The sequence below is a fragment of the Lissotriton vulgaris genome, chromosome 1_2 (assembly GCF_964263255.1).
Source record: "Lissotriton vulgaris chromosome 1_2, aLisVul1.2, whole genome shotgun sequence".
In the NCBI taxonomy this organism is placed as follows: Eukaryota; Metazoa; Chordata; class Amphibia; order Caudata; family Salamandridae; genus Lissotriton; species Lissotriton vulgaris.
The window spans coordinates 126,861,421-126,886,356 of record NC_141686.1 but is presented as its reverse complement, the minus strand read 5'-3'; the positions used below and the strand labels follow the sequence as shown (position 1 = coordinate 126,886,356).

The 24,936-nt window shown below is 43.4% G+C and overlaps 1 protein-coding gene across 1 annotated transcript in view; it reads right to left on the bottom strand.

Annotated features, from left to right (window-relative positions):
• AGK (acylglycerol kinase) overlaps nucleotides 1-24,936 on the bottom strand; it is a 226,117-nt gene that overhangs the window by 58,402 nt on the left and 142,779 nt on the right. The window contains exon 12 of the mRNA XM_086952969.1: nucleotides 1,315-1,412. Coding sequence (XP_086809095.1) covers nucleotides 1,315-1,412 — 98 coding nt within the window. The remainder of the gene's footprint in view (nucleotides 1-1,314; nucleotides 1,413-24,936) is intronic.

The following is a 24,936-nucleotide window of genomic DNA, read 5'->3' as shown; positions in this document are numbered from 1 at the left end:
TCAGAGCGGGCCGGGATTTTTGCACTTCATTGAGAAAGAGTGTCCCCTTTCCTCATCCTCAGAATCAGATTGAGCTTTCTTTTCGAACCAGAGAAGGAGCCTAGCCTCCCAGTCTTTTAGGGATTTGGCAGAGAAAGCGTGACAATGCTTGCACTCCTTTGGTTTATGGTGAGGGTAAAGGAAGAAGAGATATTCCTTGTTGGGGTCCTCACAAAAACGTCTTCGCTTCAAACAGGATTTACAAGGCCTGAACAGTCTTTTTTTAGAACCCTCTGACACGATGAAAACTGGGAACTAATCCCCAAGACTGTACCTCAGATGTTGCTTGAAGGTCAAGGAATAGATTGAAGAGTTGAGAGGTCAAAGTTGACAAGAATAACACTGTGACAGAGCAGAGTTCCAGGAGACTTCCTAACACATGACCCAGGGTAAGAAATGTGAGGTATGGTGGCTCTGCTGGGGATGAATGCTTCATGGTCTCTACTTTGATTGGTTAAAGTTTGGATGCATTAAAACAATGTGAATTGGCCAGCATTGTCTATTGTTCCCAGTGTGATTACTAATGCTTAGGTGTTAGTACTGTTACTTTGGGACTCCCACCATGACGATGTTGAAGATTCATGCATGTGAATCTATGAAAGATACAATACTGGAGAAATGATACCTATGGAAGTTTTGGATATAATGACTGCGAGATAAGGTGCTTAGTCCTGGGGAAGTCCCGATCTTCTTACTGTCTGACTGTGAAAATGTTATATAATTCATAGCACTGCAATCCTTAGGGTAGTGTGTTGGCTTGGTATGTGCCAGCTTCTTAGGCCCGCCTTACGACTAAGGTAGTTTCAATACTTGGGAATCAACCCTTTCCCAAACACAAGGTAATGGAAATACTGCAGGGTTTAGTATTTCAGATGTATGAAATTCTAATGGTATTCTGAGTGCCAATACTTCGAACAAGAAATTACTGTTGAGATAAGAGTTTGCCACAATTTTCTGCAGGTTTTCTACTTGTTCTCAGCCTTTTTCTTGAATAAATTCAGTCTGCTTTTCACTGTGGAAAGGTGCCTGAGAACGTGTAATTCCAGTTTAGGCAGTAACCCCTTTTTGCCCTGATCAGGATTTCCAGCCCACTTGTAATAAGGGCATGAATGTGGGACTATGGGATATGATCAGTGCAGGTGAAAAGGACACATGACCTGAAACATTTTGAGTAGACTGCAGAAGTGAAACTTAAAAACAACCATTGATAGTGGGACTTGTACTACGGATGGGTACAGAATAGCTCTAACTCATCCATTTACTGTGCTTCCTTACCAGGAGGTCAAGCTTTTGATTCTGGGTTGTGATGGATAGCTCAATGGGTGACAACTGTGCTTCCTCCCACGGCTCAGGAACAATTTCAGGGACCACCTCTGCAAAGTAACAAAGATAAGACAGTCCAAGTGAGATCTAAAGCCAAGGTGAAAATGCATCTCAGGTAAGAAAAAGCATCCATGGTTAGGTGATGGTAGTGCTAAACAACTACCAATATCATTAGAAAATTCTGTAAATGCACTAACTTATGTGTATGTATTCTACTCCAACTGTACATATTATTCATGCAAACTTAGCAAGTACTGACAATGCCAACCATATTGACTTTTGTACGATGAAGAGGTGTACTCAAGCTTAAAAATACACCACAGTGAACAGGTATTGTATGGGCATCAAGAGTGCAAACTTTGCTTTCTTACATTGAACAGTCACTATATGGTCTTCATCAAAAGCTTCTCTTGCAAACAATGAACAGGTAGAGTATCAGTATCAGCATCAGCAGTGTACGCTTCTCTTGCACAGACAGTAGAGTATGGACATTACCAGTTATAAATCACCACCCCCACACACAGATAATACACTTAACCACCCTTATTTAAAATATATCTTTTATTGTTGGGGGACCCTGGAGATCGTTAAAAACTAAAGCTGGCATGTTTTCGGAAAACAGTATTTCATACATCCAAAATTACTTGTTTGCATGTTTTTGCCGTGTCTATTTACTTATATGGGCAGTCAGCCTTCTTCCACGGCTCTTGCGATCCCTACCTTAACTGGAAAGATTCTCATGCAATGTACTAGAGGCATAAGGCTCTCATACCAGTGTTTGTTGGAAAAATGGATTACCTATGACATAAAATATAAAGAAACTTCTTTTGTTGAAACCTTCAATTTATAGAAGAACAACAAATGCACCCTAACGTGATCACTACAAAAACATACTACGTGAAATACCCTACTGTGGAATGTGCACATTTCTAAAATTAGCAGATGTGATAAGTCTGTGTGATCTTGCTTAAAATTTCCTAACTTACCCTTCCTTGGGATTGATCTCACTTCAACGGCTGGGAGAATGGGCACCTCCCTGAAGTCACATACTTGCAGAGTTAGATAATTAGTCCATGTTAGTGTTGTTAGATTTAATTAGAGAAGACATAAGCTCATAGTCTGTTGCATACCGCCCTATGGCCAGACACTTGTAGAGGTGTGCCATTCAGGGTTATTCTCGTCATTTAGTTTGAATAAAACTAGTAGTTTGCTCATACTTTGAGGCGTACTATGTTGGTCATGTTCAAAACATGTATTAACATAAAATGTGACACACAAGCATGCAAAGCAAGCAACACATTGGGGAATTTCTTAGTTTTAATTTTTTTTGTTAGAATAGCATTTAAAGTTGTTTCAAAAGATAAGATGCCTTTAGTTAACTAAACAAACAATATTCGTACCACATCTTTACTTGCACAGTTTTTTTAATCCAGAAGTACAGTGTGCCAAGCATTTTTTTAATCATCCGATATCAGATGCATACATACCGTCTTGGTCATGTAAAAAACATGACATAAATCTTTGCCAGACAAACCTATATCGTAGAGTATTTTGCCCAATAATAAAGTATGTCAAGCTGCAATAAACAAAACGTAACAGTGGCATTTTTTTGCAGTTTTTTATAGTGTGAACTCGACCCAAACGTCCAGATGCATTAATGCATTACTCATTTTTTTAGGTTATTTGCCCAGAATCACAGGATGTTGCGCCAACGTCGAAACCTGAATCTGGATCCCCGGTTCTAAAGTAGGCAGCTCTGTCCGTAGCGCCACATCCTCTCTCCTATGAATGACATATACACATCATGGTGCTCAATAGATTTCAAAGTCTTTATGTCAAGTGATATTTTGTGTCAAACATTAATTCAGGTATCCGATATTGTGATCTTTGTAAGCCCCCTTTGGCCAGCTTGAATTTGATACTCTATTGGTTTCTGTTTGAATACATACTTTGCCTTCATACATGTGGAAGTATACCACCATTCACCCTGTGATAGTTGCACTTTTTTTCTGGGCCGATGTGACTGACTTGTTCCATGGACATCGATTCACCAAAATGCTAGGCGTAGCAGAACTAACATCATATGCTTTTTGACTTTCTAAATGACACCAGTGGTTCATATGACAGTTGACCTTGATACCATCACAGAAAGTGAGGCTGCGTAATCTTGGACTCTGATGGCATTACTGGATCTGCCTTCACTGAAGTTAAAAACCTACAGTATGTGATAATGACCTAGCCTCTCAATACGCACCTCTTTTTTTACCGTGTACCTAGCCCCATTTCAGCTACGTAGGTGCATGTATGTTAACCTTTCATATGTGAGCACACACCTATTTGCACCAATTCACCTCTCATCTGCATGAACCTATTACTTTTGCACCTAGATATTAGGCAGTAGAAAGTTCAACTTCTTACTGAGAGGGAGAGAAGCCACCACTGTTACACTGCACCCACAAGTCTCCATACATTTTAGGTGTTCCTTGGCACTCAAATAAACTTGCATTCCAGTTTTGCAAGCACGTTGTAGGCAAGGCTATACTTGCAGGTTGCTTTTGCTTTCTCTTTACCTACCTTTACTGTCAGAGGTTGCAACGATATTACAAAGGGTTGCAAAGGAAAAGCCAGGGTGTGGGGATTTGTTCTTATTGGAATGTTGTGGTTGCTAGGTGATATGGAATGTTATTCATTAAAGTAGTCTGTGGAGAAATTGCTTCAGTGGAAGCAGCTGGAGGTCCTGTTATTTCCTATGCTACAATAAAGATCTTCAACCAATATTTCTGCGTTGGAATAATCTTTACATTGGCGACGAGGGTGGGATTACGATACTTTGTTTGGGGATTACCATTCAAAGTACGTACTGATCACAAACCATTGGTTCATTTGTTTAAAGGTGGAAGAGGCTTGGAGGGGAATGTTACCCCAGAATCTCTAGGTGGATACTATCAGTACTTGAGTACAATTTTCAAATGGAATACATGAAAGGTGTAAAAAATGTTGTGGCAGATTATTTATCTAGAATGCCGGTAGATGATACTAATGATGATTTGGAGGAAGTTGTGGTTGTGATAAGGTGCAATGAGGAACAAGCTTTTGCCAAAGAGGAATGGGACAATAGTATGTCTAATGATGATTTATTATTGAAAGTTATGAAGTGTATATCGGAAGGGTGGCCAAAAGGAATTTCAGAAGATGTACGATTTAGGAGTTTTTATCATGTAGAAGATAAGTTGAGTGTGAGTGATGGAAAATTATGGAGAAGAGGAAAGTTGGTACCACCAGTAACATTGAGATGTAAAATCATGAACATTGACATGAAGGACATCTTGGAAGGAACATGACCAAGAGGCGTATTAGACAATCGTTTTGGTGGCCAGGGATCGACAATGACTCCGATTCCCAGGGAACAACCCCAATTTCTGATATATTTCAGAGAGTGATTAAAAATAAAGACTCCAAGGATGTAAAGGGCGATTCAACGCAGACCCAGACCCAGACTCAGATTGTACAAAGGCTTGATATAGGGTCCCCTGGAGATACAGAAGGGGGTCTATCTGAACAACATAACACAGCTAACACAGCTGGAATTATAGAGGGGGAAGAGCAGCAGGGGGAGACTCCTGGAAACGATTGTTTGGATAATGTTTCAGTAATGCCCCAAGTTCCAGAAGAGACCCTGGAGGAGGATACTGAGGGGAGTCATGGAGGTAAAAAAGAAGTCCAGAGTGAAGCAGTCTCAGTAATGCCCCAAGTTCCAGAAGAGACCCTGGAGGAGGGTAGTCATGGAGGTAAAAAAGAAGTCCAGAGTGAAGCTTTCTTCTCTGTATCAGAGGGCGGAGAATGGTCAGATGACGAAGATGATAGTCTGGAACAAGAAGGTAGTGAATTAGACTCTGGCAGTGATTTGGAACAAGATGAAGGTAGCCCTCCAAATACAGCGGTAAAAACTTTACTGAGATCAAGAAAGTGTAGCCAGAAGAAGGAGCAACCGCTGGTTAATACGGTCACTGATGGGTTAGGTGGGGAATCTGCTCAAATGTCCCTTCTGGAGGTTATACATCAGGAGATTTTAGCCCATCGAGAGGAAGCAAGACAGGAGAGCCGCAAGTCTCAGGCAGCAGTTAGAAAAATACAAGGGGCAGTAAGGAAACTGACAAAGGCCTGTGTGAACCTGGGAGAACGGGTAACCAACTTAGAAGACCGAATTGTCTCTACCGAAGCTGATTCAGCTGCCGCTTCTGACAAAGTCGACACCCATGCAAAGCAACTAACTGATATGCAATGGAAGCTTGAGTCGTTGGAAAACAGATCGCGACAAAACAACCTACGTATTCTGGGAATCCCTGAAGGGTCTGAGGGGTCAGATACGAAAGCATTTGTCGTAAAACTTTTTGAACATGCTTTTATGGATCTAAAAGACTGGGATTTTGACAGGGAGGTTCAGAGAGCTCATCGTATCCCTGCTAACATTCATAAAAACGCGAAACAAAATGACAAACCTAGAGCGATCCTAATTTTTTTAGGTAATTTCAATTTGAGGCAAGCAATCTCTGAGCGGGCAAGACCGGATAAACAAAAGGCAGTTGAAGGTTACACATTCTTTGTCCGCCCTGACTTCTGTCATATTACGGTTGAGAGACGGTGGAGACTGCGGCAGATGATCAAACCGTTTCAGGACAAGGGGATGCAGGCGTATCTGATAAACCCCGCTCAGTTGAAAATAATTAAAGATGGAAAAACATTTTATTTTTCCTCTGAGATCAAAGCAAAGGAATTTCTCATGTCATAAGTAGTTTAGGAACATTGCAAACGGGTCAAAATGGTTAAATGGCTGAAAAATATGCTTAAAACTTAGGTTCCATATATCTGTGAGTTTTTGTTAATGGTCACTGGTTATTAAGGCATTTGGTGTTTGAAGTGAAATCTACAAGGTAGGGGTCAAAATTAAAAAAAATAAAAAAAAAATAAGAGAATGAGTAAAATTTAGGAACAAAAAAAAATAAATAAAAATAAATGTAATTAATTTCCTCCTCGATCCGAGCTGTAAACCATCACGTGCACAGACCATCGGTCTGAGCGCCTCTGGGCAAGGGGGGTTGAAGTCTAGCTCCAGGTTGGAGCTGGGGAGGGTGAGAGTGCAGAGGGAGGGAGGGGTGGGGGGGAGGGGGAAGGGAAGAAAATTTTGAAAAAGCATGAGATGGAAAGGATACGGTCTATGATGGATATCAGACGCGGGGCAAAATGTCAATTTAGGAATTGTAAATATTGTATCAATGTCAGACATTAAGATATGTACTATCAATGCAGGGGGGCTAAATGATTGGAGGAAACGGCAGAGATTGAGTTACTTGGTAAGATCTAATAACATAGATATAGTATGCATCCAAGAAACCCACATTCCCTGGAATAAAAGAAAGCTATTGGAGATAAATGGGTATACTATGGTTGGGTGTTCATCACAATCATCAATGATTAGAGGGGTGGCCATTTTGGTTAAAAATAATCTGTGTGGGGTGAAGCGTAGTAAAACGGATGGCTCTGGCCGATGGGTATTAGTTGAAATGAATATGGGCTTTACGCTCTGTACAATATATGGCCCAAATGAGGATGACCCAACGGTATTCGATAAGCTAGAGGAAGAGTTGGCGAACTGGGCTAACCCGATGATAGTATGCGGCGATATGAATATCTTCGCAGACTGGCAACTGGGGAGTAACTATACAGGTCGGAAACGAAAAGTCAATAGGGCTGTAAACGCTTTGATCCAGTCTCATGGTTTGGTGGAGGTATGGGGGGAAAAAGTTCCCGGTGACCGTGGTTATACATATTTTTCCCATCCGGCACAGAAATATTCTAAGCTAGATTACTTTTTTGTTTCTGCGGGGGAAATCGGTAAGGTTAACATCGCTAAATTACCAAGAATAATATCCGACCATAACCCTTTAATTTTGACGTATAAAATCCCTAAGGTACAGAGGAAAACGTCTAGATGGACCTTTGAAAGGAAACTATTAAATGATGAAAGGTTCGTAGTACACATTAAAAATTGGGCAAAAGAGTTTTTCGACTGTAATAGATATAGCGCTTCCAGAAATGGAGTTTGGGAATCCTTTAAAGCTGCATTAAGGGGGGAGACGATCAGTTATGCTGCTAAATTAAGAAAAGAGGATAAAAGCAAGACAGAGAAACTCATTTTAGATCTAGCCGAAATAGAGTTGTGTCATATTGAGGAAATAGCACTTGGTAAGGATAGTGGAGAGACAGTTAACAATATGGCCCGGATTAAGGGTGAAATCTTAAAAATAATTACACAGAAGGAGATAGCTGAATATCAAACACAGAGAGCAAGGAGATACGAGACTGGAGAACAAGCGGGTAGAGCTTTAGCGCTTCGCATTAGGCAAGAATCAAACAGTAATAGAATTAGAAAGATTACATACAATGGGAGTGAATATACAGATCCAAAATCTATAATGGATGTTTTCCAAGAATTCTATCAAAAACTTTATGATCAAGAGCCAGGGGTAGTACCATATATTCAAGATCAGCCTCCGTCAACCCCAACTTTGAAAGATGACGATAGGGCTAGGCTAGAATTGGATATAACCACAGAGGAGATAAAAGCCGCTCTGAATGAACTGGCAGTGGGTAAAGCGGCTGGACCAGACGGGCTACCATTAGAGGCATACAGGGTCCTGGAAGATGAAATCCTCCCTTTGTTTGAGGGTCTTTTTAATGGAATAATATGGTCAGGCACTATTCCAGATACATGGAAACAGACCAACATCGTCATATTTCATAAAAAGGGCAAACCAGAAGAGAACCCAGGTTCGTACCGTCCGATATCTTTAATAAATACTGATGCCAAACTGTACTCTAAAGTTTGGGCAAACAGATTAGGACGGATCATTACCCAACTTGTCTCACTATGGCAACATGGGTTTGTCCCTGGGAGAGGTACCACCGAACACACAGCAAGGGCAATTTCATTATTTGATGCAGTTAATGTTACGGGTGGAGATATGGCTATGATACTTTTAGATGCCGAGAAGGCTTTTGATCGTGTGGTCTGGGACTATATGTGGGAGGTATTGGCTAGAAGAGGCTTTGGTGAAAAGTGTAGGAAAGCCATCAAAGCAATGTACATGGATCCAGTCGCTAGAATAACTACAATGGGTTTCCAATCAGATGAGGTAGTGATTAGAAGGGGCACCCGTCAGGGGTGTCCATGCTCACCCATACTCTTCTCATTGTACATTGACCCCCTTATTAGGAAGATTCTTGCCTCTGAAACAATACCCCCGGTCGTATCTCATGGTCACACCACTAAGCTATTGGCCTATGCGGATGATTTGGCAATTGTTACTACTAACCCGCAAGTGGCAATGCAGGAACTAAGCAGTTTGGCTCAGGAGTTTGGGAAATGTTCAGGGTACAAACTTAATACTGAAAAAACTATAATAATCTGTTCTACTAATATTCAGAAAAGAGATCAAAGGTATGTGGACTCCGCGGTCTATTTAGGAATTAAAATAAATGCAAACGTAGGAAAAATCAATCAAGAAAATTATGGGCCTCTATTAGTCACAATTGATAAAGAATTAAGAAGGATTGATGTACTACATTTGTCATTGATTGGGAGGGTCAATGTGCTGAAAATGTCAATGTTTCCCAGGCTATTGTATCTATTCCGTGCCATACCGCTTTTAATTGAGGAAGGTTTGATGAAGAAGATGGAAGCAGTGTTTTCACAATTTTTGTGGCAATATGGCAAAGTCAGAAGATCTTTAGCCCGACTTTCTGTACCGCTAGAGGGAGGTGGGTTATCTGCTCCTAACCTACGGTTATACCATTGGGTTTGTTTATTATTACGTATGAACTATTTATTGGATTATGATGTCCCTGAAGCTTTACATGATACCTATAGAATCCCCACAATTTATGAGCTGGTAATGGGTCAAAAGGCCAGGGGGGTGCTAACACGTGAAATTAATGCCTTGCATTTTAAGAGGAGTAAAAGCAAAGTGCTGCTATCTGCCTGGGGGACATGGAAGGCGGTGCTGAAATTTCTCAAGATCCCTAAAATTAATGGCACAATTGATCTTTGGAATGCAAGTCCATTTCTGCATCTTGGACAAAATAGGAATAGTAGTTGTTGGAAAAGGTTGGGCATTAGATGTCTAGGGGACGTCATGGAGAAAGATGACCTCCTGGGGTTTGAGGCCTTACAACAGAAATTTGGTATCCCCTCGAATCACTGGCTGTTATACAAACAGATAGAACAATCAGTGAAGGCATTAAGACCAAGGGTGTTTGTTCAGGAGCCAAATCCATTGGTGCACTACATAATGAGTGGGGGCAAAAAGATTAAAATAGGGTACAATCATTTGTTACAGGGATTGGAAGAGGATATTGGACAAGTAGAAAATGCCTGGGCTGTAAGATTAGGAGATCCCGACATCGATTTGGATTACGCTTTGGCATTAAATAGGAAAATATTAAGAGCGACTAATCTGAAGGCACAACATTATAAGATGATCTTCAATCTCTACTACACCCCGGCTAAGTTGTTTCAATGGGGTAAAAGGGATACAGATAGTTGTCCAAGGTGTAATCAAGGTCCTGCAGATCTAATCCATATGTTCTACTCATGCCAAAATCTTAACCCTGTTTTGAAAGAAATGGAGAAATTTTTATCAGGGTTGTTAGAGTGTCAAATTTCTTTATCCCCAACATCTGTTCTGATCGGCAGGGATGAAAATCTTAAGGTTGAGCAGGAAGCCGAAGCTTTTATCTTTCTTTGTGTTGCTGTTTTTAGAATTCTAATTGCGGCGGCCTGGAAAGATCCGATCGCTCCCAAGTTCCAGATGTGGCTTACAAGGTTGCTAGGGACCCATAATATTGAAGAATGTTTATATAAATTTAAGGGTAAGAAAAGTAAAGAACTCGGTAAAAAGATATGGGCTCCGATAAGCAACTGGAGGAAGATAAGATGATTGATGAGTGTCACTATACTACATATTATGATTTTTAATGTAAGATTATGCAATGCTGGCAATATATGTTTAAGGCTTCTGCAATGTGCTCTGTAAAGGGGCCGCGTAAGAATCACCCCGTATATCTGTGAATTTTGTTTTAATTGTTTTAATCCTTTTTTCTTTCTTTTTCTTTTTTCTGTTTAAAATTTTGATATGTCAGCAGGTCCAGCTGATATCTGTATCATGTAAAGTTGTTTTTGTTTTTCATTTTCTGATCCATCTCAATAAAAAAAAAAAAAAGGAATAATCTTTACATTGGCGACGAGGGTGGGATTACGATACTTTGTTTGGGGATTACCATTCAAAGTACGTACTGATCACAAACCATTGGTTCATTTGTTTAAAGGTGGAAGAGGCTTGGAGGGGAATGTTACCCCCAGAATCTCTAGGTGGATACTATCAGTACTTGAGTACAATTTTCAAATGGAATACATGAAAGGTGTAAAAAATGTTGTGGCAGATTATTTATCTAGAATGCCGGTAGATGATACTAATGATGATTTGGAGGAAGTTGTGGTTGTGATAAGGTGCAATGAGGAACAAGCTTTTGCCAAAGAGGAATGGGACAATAGTATGTCTAATGATGATTTATTATTGAAAGTTATGAAGTGTATATCGGAAGGGTGGCCAAAAGGAATTTCAGAAGATGTACGATTTAGGAGTTTTTATCATGTAGAAGATAAGTTGAGTGTGAGTGATGGAAAATTATGGAGAAGAGGAAAGTTGGTACCACCAGTAACATTGAGATGTAAAATCATGAACATTGACATGAAGGACATCTTGGAAGGAATATGACCAAGAGGCGTATTAGACAATCGTTTTGGTGGCCAGGGATCGACAATGACATTGAGGGTCTTGTCAGAGAGTGTCATGCATGAGCTATGAGTGATCAAACTAAAGTTGTGAGACAACCGCCCCCTGCATGCACTGAATTTCCTAAACAGCCATGGGAAAGGTTAGCTATTGATTTTCTGGGTCTTATAGCTAAGTTAGGATCTCAGAATAAGTTTTTGATGGTCCTGGTAGACTATCACTCAAAGTGGTTTCTTGTAGAATCTACTGAATGTATTGAGACTGAAAAAGTTATTGGTTTCATGGAGAGAGTATTCTTAAGTGAAGGGATTCCAAAAACTTTAGTATCGGATAATGGAGTTCAATTAGTTTCAAGAAGGATGAAAGTGTTTAAACAAGATGGGAATTGTTCATGAAAAGGTGGCGTTGTTCAGGCCTCAGGCAAACGGCTTGGTAGAAAGGATTAATCGTTTGTTGATGGACAATATTCAGCTCTCGTTAGCGAATGGTTTGGTATGGTCAGAAAAACTCAAAAAACTGGTGTGGTCTTACAGAGTTACACCACATGCGGTGACTGGAGTGTCCCCGTTTGTTTCTTTGAAGGGACGTGAACCAGGTGTGAAAGAAGTTCCAGGATGGTTAAAAGACAGAGAATGTGTGTGGGTGGACCGTGCTGCAGTTGAGAGTGATGTTAAAGAAAAACAGAGAGTAACAGTAGACCATTACAATTTGAGGAAAAGTGTTAAAGTTCCTGATTTTGTTGTAGGTGATTGGGTGGTTGTGAAGAGAGGAGGAGTTGTTACTAAAGGTGAAAGCAAGTTTTCTAAACCTTTACAAGTCAGAAGTGTAAAGAAAAATATTCCTTTTTTAGCTGATGGGTCAGCTTGGAGTTGTGGGAATCTGTCTAGGTGTCATGCTATTCAACATTAGATATTTGTGCATATTATTCAAACTAAGTGTAATGGTATAGATCTATATGTATGTTTTATATTATATGTTTTAATTTTGATTTTGTTTTATGCATGGGGGAGATATGTCGGGATTTGTTCTTATTGGAATGTTGTGGTTGCTAGGTGATATGGAATGTTATTCATTAAAGTAGTCTGTGGAGAAATTGCTTCAGTGGAAGCAGCTGGAGGTCCTATTATTTCCTATGCTACAATAAAGATCTTCAACCAATATTTCTGCGTTGGAATAATCTTTACACAGGAGTCGCAGGAGCGACCTCTAAATGACATTCATGACTTCAAGGGACGAGTGCCTCCACCGACCTTCTATTCCACCATTATCTGCCGCAGAGGAAGAGAGTTGGCTGAGCTTTAACCTGCTTTTATGGTAGTGCGTCCCTCCTCAAAGCACATCCGTTCGCAAACCAGCATCTGATCAGCTTGTTACGTCATGCGTAATGCACGATGCCAGGGTTTTGCCCATCTTTCTGATGAATAATGTAGTTGCCTTTAGGTCTGTACCGTTGGGTTTGTCTTTTACCAACGGTGTGTAGCTTAATGTTGGGAAACACAGATAATAATAATATTACAGCCATTTGTAAAGTGCAAACAGCTACCTCCCAAAGAAGGTGTCCCGGCGAAAGTGACAGCGAAATAAGTGGTTAAACACCAGCCATCAACCGGAATTAATCCAAGTTAAAAAGCCAAGACTTATCTGCCTTCCTGAATAGAAATTCTGATTCGATCTGCCGCAAAGCAGGCGGCAAAGAATTCCATAGCTTGCCCACTCTCACCGCAAAGGATCTGCTGCCCCATCGCACTTTCCTAACTTGTGGGGTGTCAAGCAGATTCGGATTACTGGACAGCAATAGGTGAGTCTGTTTGTAGGCACATAATCAGTGTTTCAGATATCTGGGGCAGAGTCCATGGAATGACTGAAAAACTAAGGTTAAGGCCTTAAATTGAATTCTGTTCGCCACCGGTAGCCAGTGAAGTTCCTTAATATGTGGAGATATATGTTGACGCATAGGTAAGCGTCTAATCAATCTCGCAGCCGCATTTTGGGCCATTTCTAGTCTCTTAACCATGTAAGCAGTGTCAATATAAGACACTGCTTTCATACAGACCCACACATCAATAGAAGGGAAGTCAAAGACATTCTTTTTCTTGATTTCTATTATACACACACACTTTCTCAAAAAGCCATGCAGTATCCCCATTCCATTTATGAATAGTTCATTCATTTAAAGTTTTTTTCTTTTCATTCTGGCAATTATAATCATAGAATTCTAACAGAAGAAACAGGATGTGTACCAGAAGAATATGCTTCTTTTTTCCACAGCTTGTTACCCGCATGTTGTTACAATGTGGTCGTTACAACGACCGCGTTGTAACAACGCATACAATTACCCCACAAGTCATAACAACGACTTGCGGAGGGGGGCGCTGGATCTTGGAATAGTATAACTTACTATTCCAACTCCAGTCTGCGCGGACAGTAGGGAAGATGTTGCATTTTAAATCCAACACCTTCTACCCCCTCCGCAAGTCGTTGTTACGACTTGCGTGGTAAGTGCATGGATTGTAAAAACATGTGGGGTGACGGTTTCGTGGTTAGGGTTATTTACCGTACCAGAATGGCAAGAATAAATCCTGGACTGTATCTAACATATTGAACAGCCATACATGTTAAACCTATTTTTACCCTAGTTACCTCTGAAGAAGGGCATATTAGCCCGAAATGCATTGGAATTACCATCTAATGTTGAAGCATATGGACTGTGAACCTTTTGTGTCTAAGAGTAAAGCCATGTCATGGCTCTCGTTAACCCATGTTAAAGATTGGAGATGCAAATAAGTCTGGTTAAATTCAGGATAACTATCGGAAGAAACTTTGAAAGAAAAGAGAATATATTGGTTGGCTTTACTGGATTCTTTGAACACTTTTGCTGGGCATCCTGAGCTGTGAGACCTGACGAGGTTCCAACAGTTGTATCAACATTGCACGCAGACAGACAGAGCGCATTCCAGGGTTGCACACGTTAACTCTTTGCCTTGAGCAGCATAACATTTTTACATTTCATTACAATTTGGAGTGCATGCTACCATTCATATGTGAAACCTATAGGCACTTCAGACAAACATATAGGCACCTATACTACACTAACACATTACGCACATATACAGCTAGATGCATATTTCTTTCTCTCTCTCTCTCTTTCACATACATACATACATACAGAAAGGGATTACTTATATCGGGGATATAGCCAGGAGTATAGAGTGTGGGGGATATTGCCCAGAGTAATGATAGAAGCATGAATGTAGCGTCTAGACGTCTAGCTGTCAACAGAAACTTTAGGGAGCATTGCGCAATATAGTGACATTTTCAGGTACACCATGCATATTTATGCTGGATGAGTATTCTTCCTTGAGGAATAATTAAGCATATGTGTGGCAAATGGTGAATTTGAAAGCAAATTTGGCCAGAATCATTAGCTAAGCTGAATATAATGTAATTACCTTGGGCATATTAGACAGTAGAAAGTTCACCTTCTTACTGAAAGGGAGAGGAGCCACCACTGTTGCACTGCACCCACAAGTCTCCATAAATTTTAGGTGTTCCTTGGCACTCAAATAAACTTGCATTCCAGTTTTACAAGCACGTTGCAGGCAAGGCAATACTTGCAGGTTGCTTATGCTTTCTTTTTACCTACCTCTACTGTCAGAGGTTGCAATGATAGCACAAAGGGTTGCAAAGGAAAAGCCAGGGGTCGCAGGAGCGACCCCTAAATGACATTCGTGACTTTAAGGGACGAGTGCCTCCACCGACCTTCTATTGCACCATTATCTGCCGCAGAGGAAGAGAGTTGGCCGAGCTTTAACCTGCTTTTATAGTAGTGCGTCCATCCTCAAAGCAAATCCGTTCGCAAACCAGCATCTGATCAGCTTGTTACATCATGCGTAATGCACGATGCCAGGGTTTTGCCCATCTTTCTGATGAATAATGTAGTTGCCTTTAGGTCTGTATCCTTAGGTTTGTCTTTTGCCAACGGTGTGTAGCTTAATGTTGGGAAACACAAATAATAATAATAATAATAATAATAATAATAATAATAATAATAATACAGGAGGAGTCCCGGTGCTGTAACAACTAGTGACAGCAAAATAAGTGGTCAAACACCAGCCATCATCCGGAATTAATCAAAGTTAAAAAGCCAAGTCTTAACTGCCTTCCTCAATAGAAATTCTGATTCGATCTGCCGCAAAGCAGGCGGCAAAGAATTCCATAGCTTGGCCACTCTCACTGCAAAGTATATGCTGCCCCATCGCACTTTCCTAACTCGTGGGGTGTCAAGCAGATTCTGATTATTGGACAGCAATAGGTGAGTCTGTTTGTAGGCACATAATAAGTTGTTTCAGATATCTGGGGCAGAGTCCATGGAATGACCAAAAAACTAAGGTTAAGGCCTTAAATTTAATTCTGTTTGTCACCGGTAGCCAGTGAAGGTCCTTAATATGTGGAGAGATATGTTGACGCATAGGTAAGCGTATAATCAATCTCGCAGCCGCATTCTGGACTATTTCTAGTCTCTTAACCATGTAAGCAGGTAGGCCCAAATAGAGGCCATTCACATAATCCAGTCTGGAAGTGACCGTTCCATGAACTACGGTTCGACAAAAGTTTTTTGGTTACAAGTGTAAATATGTCCTCATGTACCTCAAATTTCCAAAGCAGGAGGATGTTACTTGCTGGATTTGAGAGGAAAAGGACAGATCTGCCTCCCATTGTACTCCTAGATTTTTAAAAGTGCCCGCTGGGGTGGGTGGTAACCCCATTTCTGCGGCCACCACAAATCTGAGTCTGGAGGCTTGTTGGTCCCGAAGAACATCACTTCTGTCTTTTCAGCATTTAATTTAAATTTATTATTATTTATCCAAATTGCAACATCCTTGAGGCAACTCTTGAAACTCTTAAAGGAATCAGCCGACTGGTCTTTAAAAGGGAGCAAGTTCTAACAGGAGGGGGGAGAGAGAGAGTCAGTGGATTCAGTCTCCCGAGTCATATAAATAAACAAAGTGGAATCCACTCGAGTGATAGTGATCCCTAGAGTGATGGGGAACACACAGTGTTGTTTAAATGCCCCTCACACACCAACAGGCCCCTTGGTGTCATGCTTCATCATCGGGGCCTTCGCACCCCTCTACGGGATGCGGCGTGCTACGACTTGCGAGTACGCAGGAGCACTTGAAGTGAACTATGTGTGGGGGTGTGTGTTTAATACAAGGATGTGAGTGAGGTGAGGTGAAAAAGGTGAGTGGTTAAAAAATACCTGGCACGTGGGAAGAAAAAACTTTAATAAATCCCCGGCTGGTATTATTAAAATTTAAAGTGCAAGGCGTGGTTTTAGAAAGATACGTATTAGGGTATCAAACCACTGTGTTAAAAGTCAACATGTTTCGGAGGTCGAAGCCTCCTTCTTCAGGACAAGGGTGAATGCACTTACCCTCCCCTTACTCACATGTAAATATGTAAAAGTGAAAAAATAAAAATTACCACAATGTGTAATGTTCCTCACAATGTTTATATGTAAGTGAGTGTAGTTGCGCCCAGTTGGCGTGAGAACCTGTGGAAACAAAATCATAGATAAACATACAAATCTAAGTATCACAGGCTAAGAGGAGAAGAACAATGCTTCTCTGAAAAAACATCAGGTAGAACCCAGAAAAATAATTGGAACCTGGAACAGAAAAAGAAGAAAAAGGACACTACAAACATACACACACGCAAACCAACATAACTCTCTGCTCAGATGGAATGAGAGCAGAACAATGAGGACAAAAGATCTTACTTAAAGTTCCCAAATACAGGACTTCATGAGCCTTTAACGTATATTGGGGAATCCTTCCTTTCTAATCAGAAACCTAGGGAGTGAACATCAGGGATTTAGTAGAAGAACTTAATCATCAGAGTGCAACAGCTAATCGCCTGCCTTCCCGCGTTGAGGGAAGGCAGGCGATTAGCTGTTGCTGTAACCGTGAGTTATAAGACCACCATGAGAAGCAGTTTCACATTGTAGCTGTGGCACTCTGATGATTAAGTTCTTCTACTAAATCCCTGATGTTCACTCCCTAGGTTTCTGATTAGAAAGGAAGGATTCCCCAATATACGTTAAAGGCTCATGAAGTCCTGTATTTGGGAACTTTAAGTAAGATCTTTTGTCCTCATTGTTCTGCTCTCATTCCATCTGAGCAGAGAGTTATGTTGGTTTGCGTGTGTGTATGTTTGTAGTGTCCTTTTTCTTCTTTTTCTGTTCCAGGTTCCAATTATTTGTCTGGGTTCTACCTGATGTTTTTTCAGAGAAGCATTGTTCTTCTCCTCTTAGCCTGTGATACTTAGATTTGTATGTTTATCTATGATTTTGTTTCCACAGGTTCTCACGCCAACTGGGCGCAACCACACTCACTTACATATAAACATTGTGAGGAACATTACACATTGTGGTAATTTTTATTTTTTCACTTTTACATATTTACATGTGAGTAAGGGGAGGGTAAGTGCATTCACCCTTGTCCTGAAGAAGGAGGCTTCGACCTCCGAAACATGTTGACTTTTAACACAGTGGTTTGATACCCTAATACGTATCTTTCTAAAACCACGCCTTGCACTTTAAATTTTAATAATACCAGCCGGGGATTTATTAAAGTTTTTTCTTCCCACGTGCCAGGTATTTTTTAACCACTCACCTTTTTCACCTCACCTCACTCACATCCTTGTATTAAACACACACCCCCACACATAGTTCACTTCAAGTGCTCCTGCGTACTCGCAAGTCGTAGCACGCCGCATCCCGTAGAGGGGTGCGAAGGCCCCGATGATGAAGCATGACACCAAGGGGCCTGTTGGTGTGTGAGGGGCATTTAAACAACACTGTGTGTTCCCCATCACTCTAGGGATCACTATCACTCGAGTGGATTCCACTTTGTTTATTTCTTTAAAAGGGAGCACCAGCTGGGTGTCATCAGCAAGATATTGCCATCACCTCCCAGTTGGGGCTTTACACTTGATCAAATCCCTTTAATGGTCAACTCTGCTTTATTGGTTAGATCTGTTTTACCATAAGAAAAAGGCTTTTTCAAAAAGGAACCAGCTCTGTATCCTGATGTACTACTGCATTTAGGGCTGATGATATCACCGTGCTTTGTGCAGAGAGAAACTGCTGATTAGAGTACATTGAGATTCATGGTGTCCCTATCATTATACGAAACAAACTGGATGATATATTAATGCAATATCATAAACTGGTTGGGTTAGCGCTATCAGGGAAAAATATGATTGTTGGTGTCTCTGCCTCAGCTTTAGAGCTGCAACTGGGTTCATACTACGGTATTGTTTAAGCCCTTTTAGCAGGTATTGTGGTGGTAAATATAACGCTTCTCCTAATAGAGTAAATTCAAGCTTGGAGTATCTGGTGCCAATTGACAAATACATGTATATCTGGAGACAGAATAAGTGGACCTCCAGCTAGGAAGGATTAGTTACTTACCTGTAATCCTAGTTCTCATCCAGGGGTATACTCATCAAAGTCATAATCTATGAATAATCCCCGCCCATGTGCAGGATCCCGGAGCATATAGAAAATACATATATAAACATATATATGCATATGTGAAAACATATACATGCAGCCTAAAATATTTCCAAAATGGCAACAATGCTGTAATTACATAGGTTTGCATAGTAGCACTTATACTCTACCAGCCCCAAAGGAAGAAAAAGAGAGAAGTAACATTTGTCATACAACAATGCTTTATTGCCATAGAAAAACCTGTAATTGCAGGCATTTGCCAGTAGGCTACAGTAGAGTATAAAGAAACAAAGAAAACTGACACCTTACCTTTAAGGCATTAGAGCAGGGGTACCGTGCCTTTAAGACCAGTAGGCAACCCCCTGATCCCATGATGCACCACAGGTGGCAGTTAGGTCAGTTCTTTTTCGAGGTGTATAAATACCTGAGTAAATCCGTAATTAACGTACCATAACTTTGCAGTAATGCTCGCCCGGGGAGGTGGGTGGCTCACTTATGACTCTGATGAGTATACCCCTGAATGAGAACTAGCATTACAGGTAAGTAACTAATCCTCTCATCCAGGGGATACTCATCAATAGTCATAATTCATGAATAGATTAGCAAGCCCATACCCAAAGTCTTGCGGATGAGCAATCAAGTATACAGCAAAAACATGAATCAACATCACATTTATAATGCAGTTATGCAAACAAATTCTTTAAAGAGGCCTGTCCCATTTGGGCATCGGCCTGGGCATCTGAATCTAGGCAGTAATGGCGGGTAAAGGTATGTACTGAACGCCTTACAAATCTCAGATATTGAAATGTTGCGAAGGAGAGCTGTTGTGGAAGCTTTCCCTCTAGTAGAATGTGCACGAGGTTTGCCCTGTAAAGCTTTGTTAGCTAATTGGTAGTACAGAGCTATACAGGAGCCGACCCATCTCGAGATAGACCTTTTTGAAGCGGACAGACAGGTATTAGCTGTGTCACAATTAACAAAGAGCCGGTCCGACTTCCTAAATGGAACAGTTCTAGCCAGGTAAAATGTCAAAACCCTTTGGAGATCTAGAGAGTGTAAAGACATCTCCGGGGGAGTGGTTGGGTGAGGGAAGAAAGTAGGTAGAGTGATGATCTGATTGATATGGAAACCCGAGACAACCGTGGGCAGGAAGCCTGGATGTGTTCTCAGCACCACTCTATTGGCATGAAACACTGTGTAAGGTTCCTTGCAACACAGGGCCTGGATCTCGCTCACCCTGCGGGCTGAGGTGATGCCTACCAAAAAGGCAGCTTTCCAGGTCAAGTGCTGCAAAGATACCTTACGAAAAGGCTCGAAAGGAGCACCCATCAACTTTGTAAGTACGGTGTTAAGCTCCCAGGGAGAACAGGGGGACCTCACTGGTGGAAACACCTTCTTAAGCCCCTCTAAGAAAGCTTTGACCACAGGCATGAGGAACAATGAGGTCTGGGAAGGAGACTTCCCGTAGGCTGTTATTGACGCTAAGTAAACCCTGATGTAGGGGTACTTCAGGCCTGACCATGCCAAATGTAATAAGTATGAGAGAATCACCTGCTCCTGACCTTTAATCGGTTCAAGAGCATTGTCCATACACCAAATGTAAAATCTCTTCCACTTGAAATCATAAGACTTTCTAGTGGAGGGCCTCTTTGCTTCCCTCAGGATGTCCATACAGTCCACCGAGAGGTCTAGGTGGCCATAATGAATGACCTCAGGAGCCATGCCGTCAATCGAAGGGAAGGGAGATTGGGGTGAAACACCCTCCCCTCGTCCTTGATCAGCAAGTCTGGGCGGCAGGGCAGCCTCCGGTGAGGAACCTCTGACAGCTGGGGAAGATCCGGGTACCACCATTGGCATGGCCCCTCCGGCGCTATCAGGATCATCCTGGTGTTGAGCCTGTAGAATTTCTGTATCACCGCCGGGATCAGAGGCAGTGGAGGAAAAGCGTACAGTAATGTCTGAGACCAGCTGATCAAAAGTGCGTTCCCCCGTGATCCCTGCTGGGGGAATCTGGACGCGAAGACGGGGCATTTCGCGTTTGCTGTGTCTGTGAACAGATCTATGTCTGGAACTCCCCATTGTCGAAACACCTCCTGCCTGATGTCTTCGTTGAGCAGCCAGTCGTGTGCTTCTACGAAGTCTCTGCTTAGGCCGTCCGCCTGAACATTCAGGATTCCTGGAAGGTCAACCGCGACGATGGAGAGACCACTCGACAGAAGCCACCGCCAAATGGATTGAGCTTCCAGAGACAGAACTCGTGACCTGGTGCCTCCTTGTTTGTTCAGATAGAACATCGTTGTTGTGTTGTCTGTCTGAACTTGAATGTGGCTGGAGTGCAGAGACGGGTACAGGGACTTGAGCGCCAGATAGACAGCCCGTAGTTCCAAGAAGTTGATATGATAGCTTCTTTTTATCTCGGACCAGAGACCTTGTACCTGCAGCTGGTCCATATGAGCACCCCAGTCGTGCAGTGAGGCATCCATGACCACTGTCTGCGTTGGAGGCGACTGATGAAACGGAACTCCATGCAGCAGGTGAGAACGTTTGATCCACCATGTGATGGAGTCTCTGGCAACTTGATGGAGAGAGACACGATCTTCCCAGAAGCCTGACCTCTGAGATTATTGGTCCTCGAGTGCCCGCTGCAGAGGCCTGATGTGAAGGAGTGCATTGGACACAATGTAGATGCACAAGGCCATCGATCCCAGTAGGGACGGCACTTGTCTGGCTGTAGGACTTAGGGTGTCAAGCAGGGTGCGGCACTTCAGAAGCATTGATGACAACCTCTCCTCCGAAGGACACACGCTTGCCTCTACGGAGTCCAAGGAGGCGCCCAGATAGTGTATTCGTTGGGTGGGGTTGAGGACCGACTTCTTGTAGTTGACTTGCAAACCCAAAGAATGCATCAGGTTGAGACAGTAAGAGAGATGGCTCTCAAGCAGAACAGGTGTGGAGCTTTTTAGGAGCTAGTCATCTAGGTAGAGGCAGACGAAGATCTTCCGGTTTCGGAGGAAGGCAGCCACCACCGCCATGCACTTGGAGAATGTCCGTGGGCCAGATTTGAGGCCGAACGGAAGCACCCGATACTGGTAGTGGTGACGGGCTATCTGAAACCTGAGAGACTTGCGATGCTTTACTGAGACAGGTATATGAAAGTAAGCGTCCTGCAGTTCGATGGCACACATCCAGTCTCCCTGGGGAAGGTGCGGAAAGATCTGGTGCAGGCCTAGCATACGAAATTTCTCCTTTCTGATAAACCTGTTCAGCAGGCGCAGGTCGAGGATAGGTCTGTACTCTTTGGCTACTCCCCGCTTTTGGACTAGAAAGTAGCGGGAGTAAACTACCTGATTTCTTCGTATGGGAGGGACCTCATCTATGGCCTTCTTTGAGAGAAGGGTAGATACTTTATCTTTCAAAAGCTGACTTTGGATTTGAGGAAGGCGCTTGAATTGCGGAGGAACTTGCGGAGGAGGAGACTTGAACATCAGCAAGTAACCATGCTGCACAATATTCAGCAGCCATTTGTCTCTTGTTATGGCTTTCAACTCTTCTAGGTGACAAGCTACACTCCCTCCCACCGGAGTGGCGAACGGTTGCGGAGGAAGCAACGACCCAAGGCTTGGGAGGCTGCTTGTAGGTGGACTGTTGTCTGTTGTTGGTTGTTGCCTCTACCTCTCCCAGGGCGTCTTTGTTGGAACTGGGATCTTTGTTGGCTCTGGGAGGACCATTGAACCCTCTGTTGAAACGCCGTTTGTCGCCCTGACGGAAACGTTTCTTGAACTCCTTGAGCTTCTGCAGACCAACAGCCTTGACAGTGTCCATCTCAGCCTTAATTTTGGTCATCTCGTCATCAGCGTGAGCCCCCAACAGCGATGAGCCATTAAAAGGGAGGTTCCGAATGTTCCTATGGGCATCAGACTTGATGCCTGCGAGACGCAGCCAGGCCGAGCGTCGGGAAAAGACTCGATGGGAGTAGCCATGAGCGGTGAGATCTGAAGCGTCCGCTGCAGCACTTATTACCTTATTGGCTACTAGCCCACCTTCCTGTAGAATTTCAGTGAAATCCGGGCGGTCTTCTTTGGGAAACTTCTCGGTGAAACGTGTGAGGGAGTCCTAAAAAGATCTGTCATATCTCCCGAGAAGGGCAGAGGCACTCGCAACCTTCATTGATGACGATGAAGTGTTGCACATCTTCCTCCCATATGAGTCCATCTGTTTGCTATCCTTCTCAGGAGGCACATAGAATGAGGTAGAAGTGGAGTGGGACTTCATGGCTGCGGCCACAATGACCGAGTCCGCTGGTGGGTCAGCCCTGAGAAACAAGGGGTCCTCTGCTGGAGCCTTGTACTTTTTGGCCATTCTGGATGGCACGGAACCCACCGTCGCAGGGGTGAGGAAGGTGGCCATAGCCAGTTCCAAGGAACCAGGCACCAATGGTAGCAGCGGTCTAGGAGCTGTCCGGTGATGCAAAGTGTCAAAGATGACAGACGTGGGAACCACCGGGGTATGCAAAGTGATGTTGAGTTTCTTTGCACCCCTACCCAGAACATCCGTGAAGGTCGAGATGCCATCTATGGGCGACACCCGCGATGGAGGCGTTGAGGAGAAGGTCGGAGAGTAGTCCTGGACCGTAGATCTCGTAGAGGAAGACCATGTAGGTGATCTTGTGCGCCTCCTCTTATCGGGCCTGTCGTGATGACGGCTGTGACGACCATTGGACGTAGACCGGCGTGTAGAGGGCGATCTTGGTCTGGAAGGCGCCCTTGGCCTGGGAGGTGATCTTGGCCTGGGAGGCGATCTTGGTCTCCTAGGGGGAGACTTCGAGGGTCCAGCCGGAGTGCATGTCCGCGGAGTATGCCCGGATGGTGAATACATGCGGGAGTAATCCGAGTCCGGACTATTGCGGTCACCTGACACAGCACCTTGCGGACGGCGAGGTGGCAGACTGCGGGCCCACCCCTCCGCAGGTTTGGGGGATGCTTCTGGTGAGATCTCCACAGTGTGCAGTCCTGGAGACGATGACTGGTCTCTTGAAGATGATCTGGACCCAGGATCTGACTGTTGTGGGGACTCGGCAATTCCTATGACCTCTTCTCTCGACGTGGAGTGCTTCGACGGCGATGAGGTCTGGGTCACCATCGGCGTCGAATGAGGTCTCAATGGTCTTGACGTCGATTGCCTGCAGCGATGAGGGGACGTCGATCTTCGGCGTCGAGTTGGAGACCTCGACGTCGATCTGCTACAGCGTCGAGCTGACGGTTATCTGCCATGACGTTGAGTCGACGGTGATCTGCCATGACGTCGAGTCGACGGCGATCTTTCACGACGTCGTGTCGATGGTGAACTTCCCTGCCGTCCAGTCGACGTCGATCCTCTTGATGGCGACACGTGCTCCGGCGGCGAGATGTTGGCCATCGTTACTCTCAACTCTAACCCGCTCAAGGGTGGCGGAGAGTGTCTCGACGTCGACGGAAGCCTCGACATCGACGGATACTTAGGTCTCTCAGCACCCACAGCCTTCGAGCCCGAAGTGTGGTGCCTCGACGCCGACTTACTTGCATGCGGTGGAGACCCTCGACGTCGAGATGGTGTTCCTGAAGAGTGTCTGGGTCTCTTCGACGGCGACTTCAATGTCGACAAGTGAATCTCTCGTCCCCTTTCTCTTCCTAGGGTCAGGAGAGGTGGAACTTCGCCGCTTCTGACGTTGCTTGCTGGAAGATGATGTCCTGGGGCCACCCACCTGATGACTCTTGTCCTTTTCCAGCAGAGCATGAAGGTTAATGCGTTCCCTGTCGCGCAGGATTCGCCTGGAGAACTTCTGGCAATGGTGGCACTGGTCAGGATTGGGTCAGGATGGAAGACACACAATACACACCGAGTGTGGATCTGCCAGTGCCATTTTCTTGTCACAGGAAGGACATTTCCTGAATAAGGCTGGCATTTTGAGCGGAATAATATATGGAAGTCCACAAAACCAGCACCAGAAGCCTTTCGAAACCAGAAAACGTAGAATTTTCTGAAAAAATCTCTTCAAAATCAGTTTTGGAGAAAAAACTGTAGAGCTCAAGCTCCAGGATCATCTCAGGAGGAGCAGGAGAAAAGAACTGACCTAACTGCCACCTGTGGTGCATCATGGGAGCAGGGAGTCGCCTACAGGTCTTAAAGGCACGGTACCCCTACTCTAATGCCTTAAAGTCAAGGTGTCAG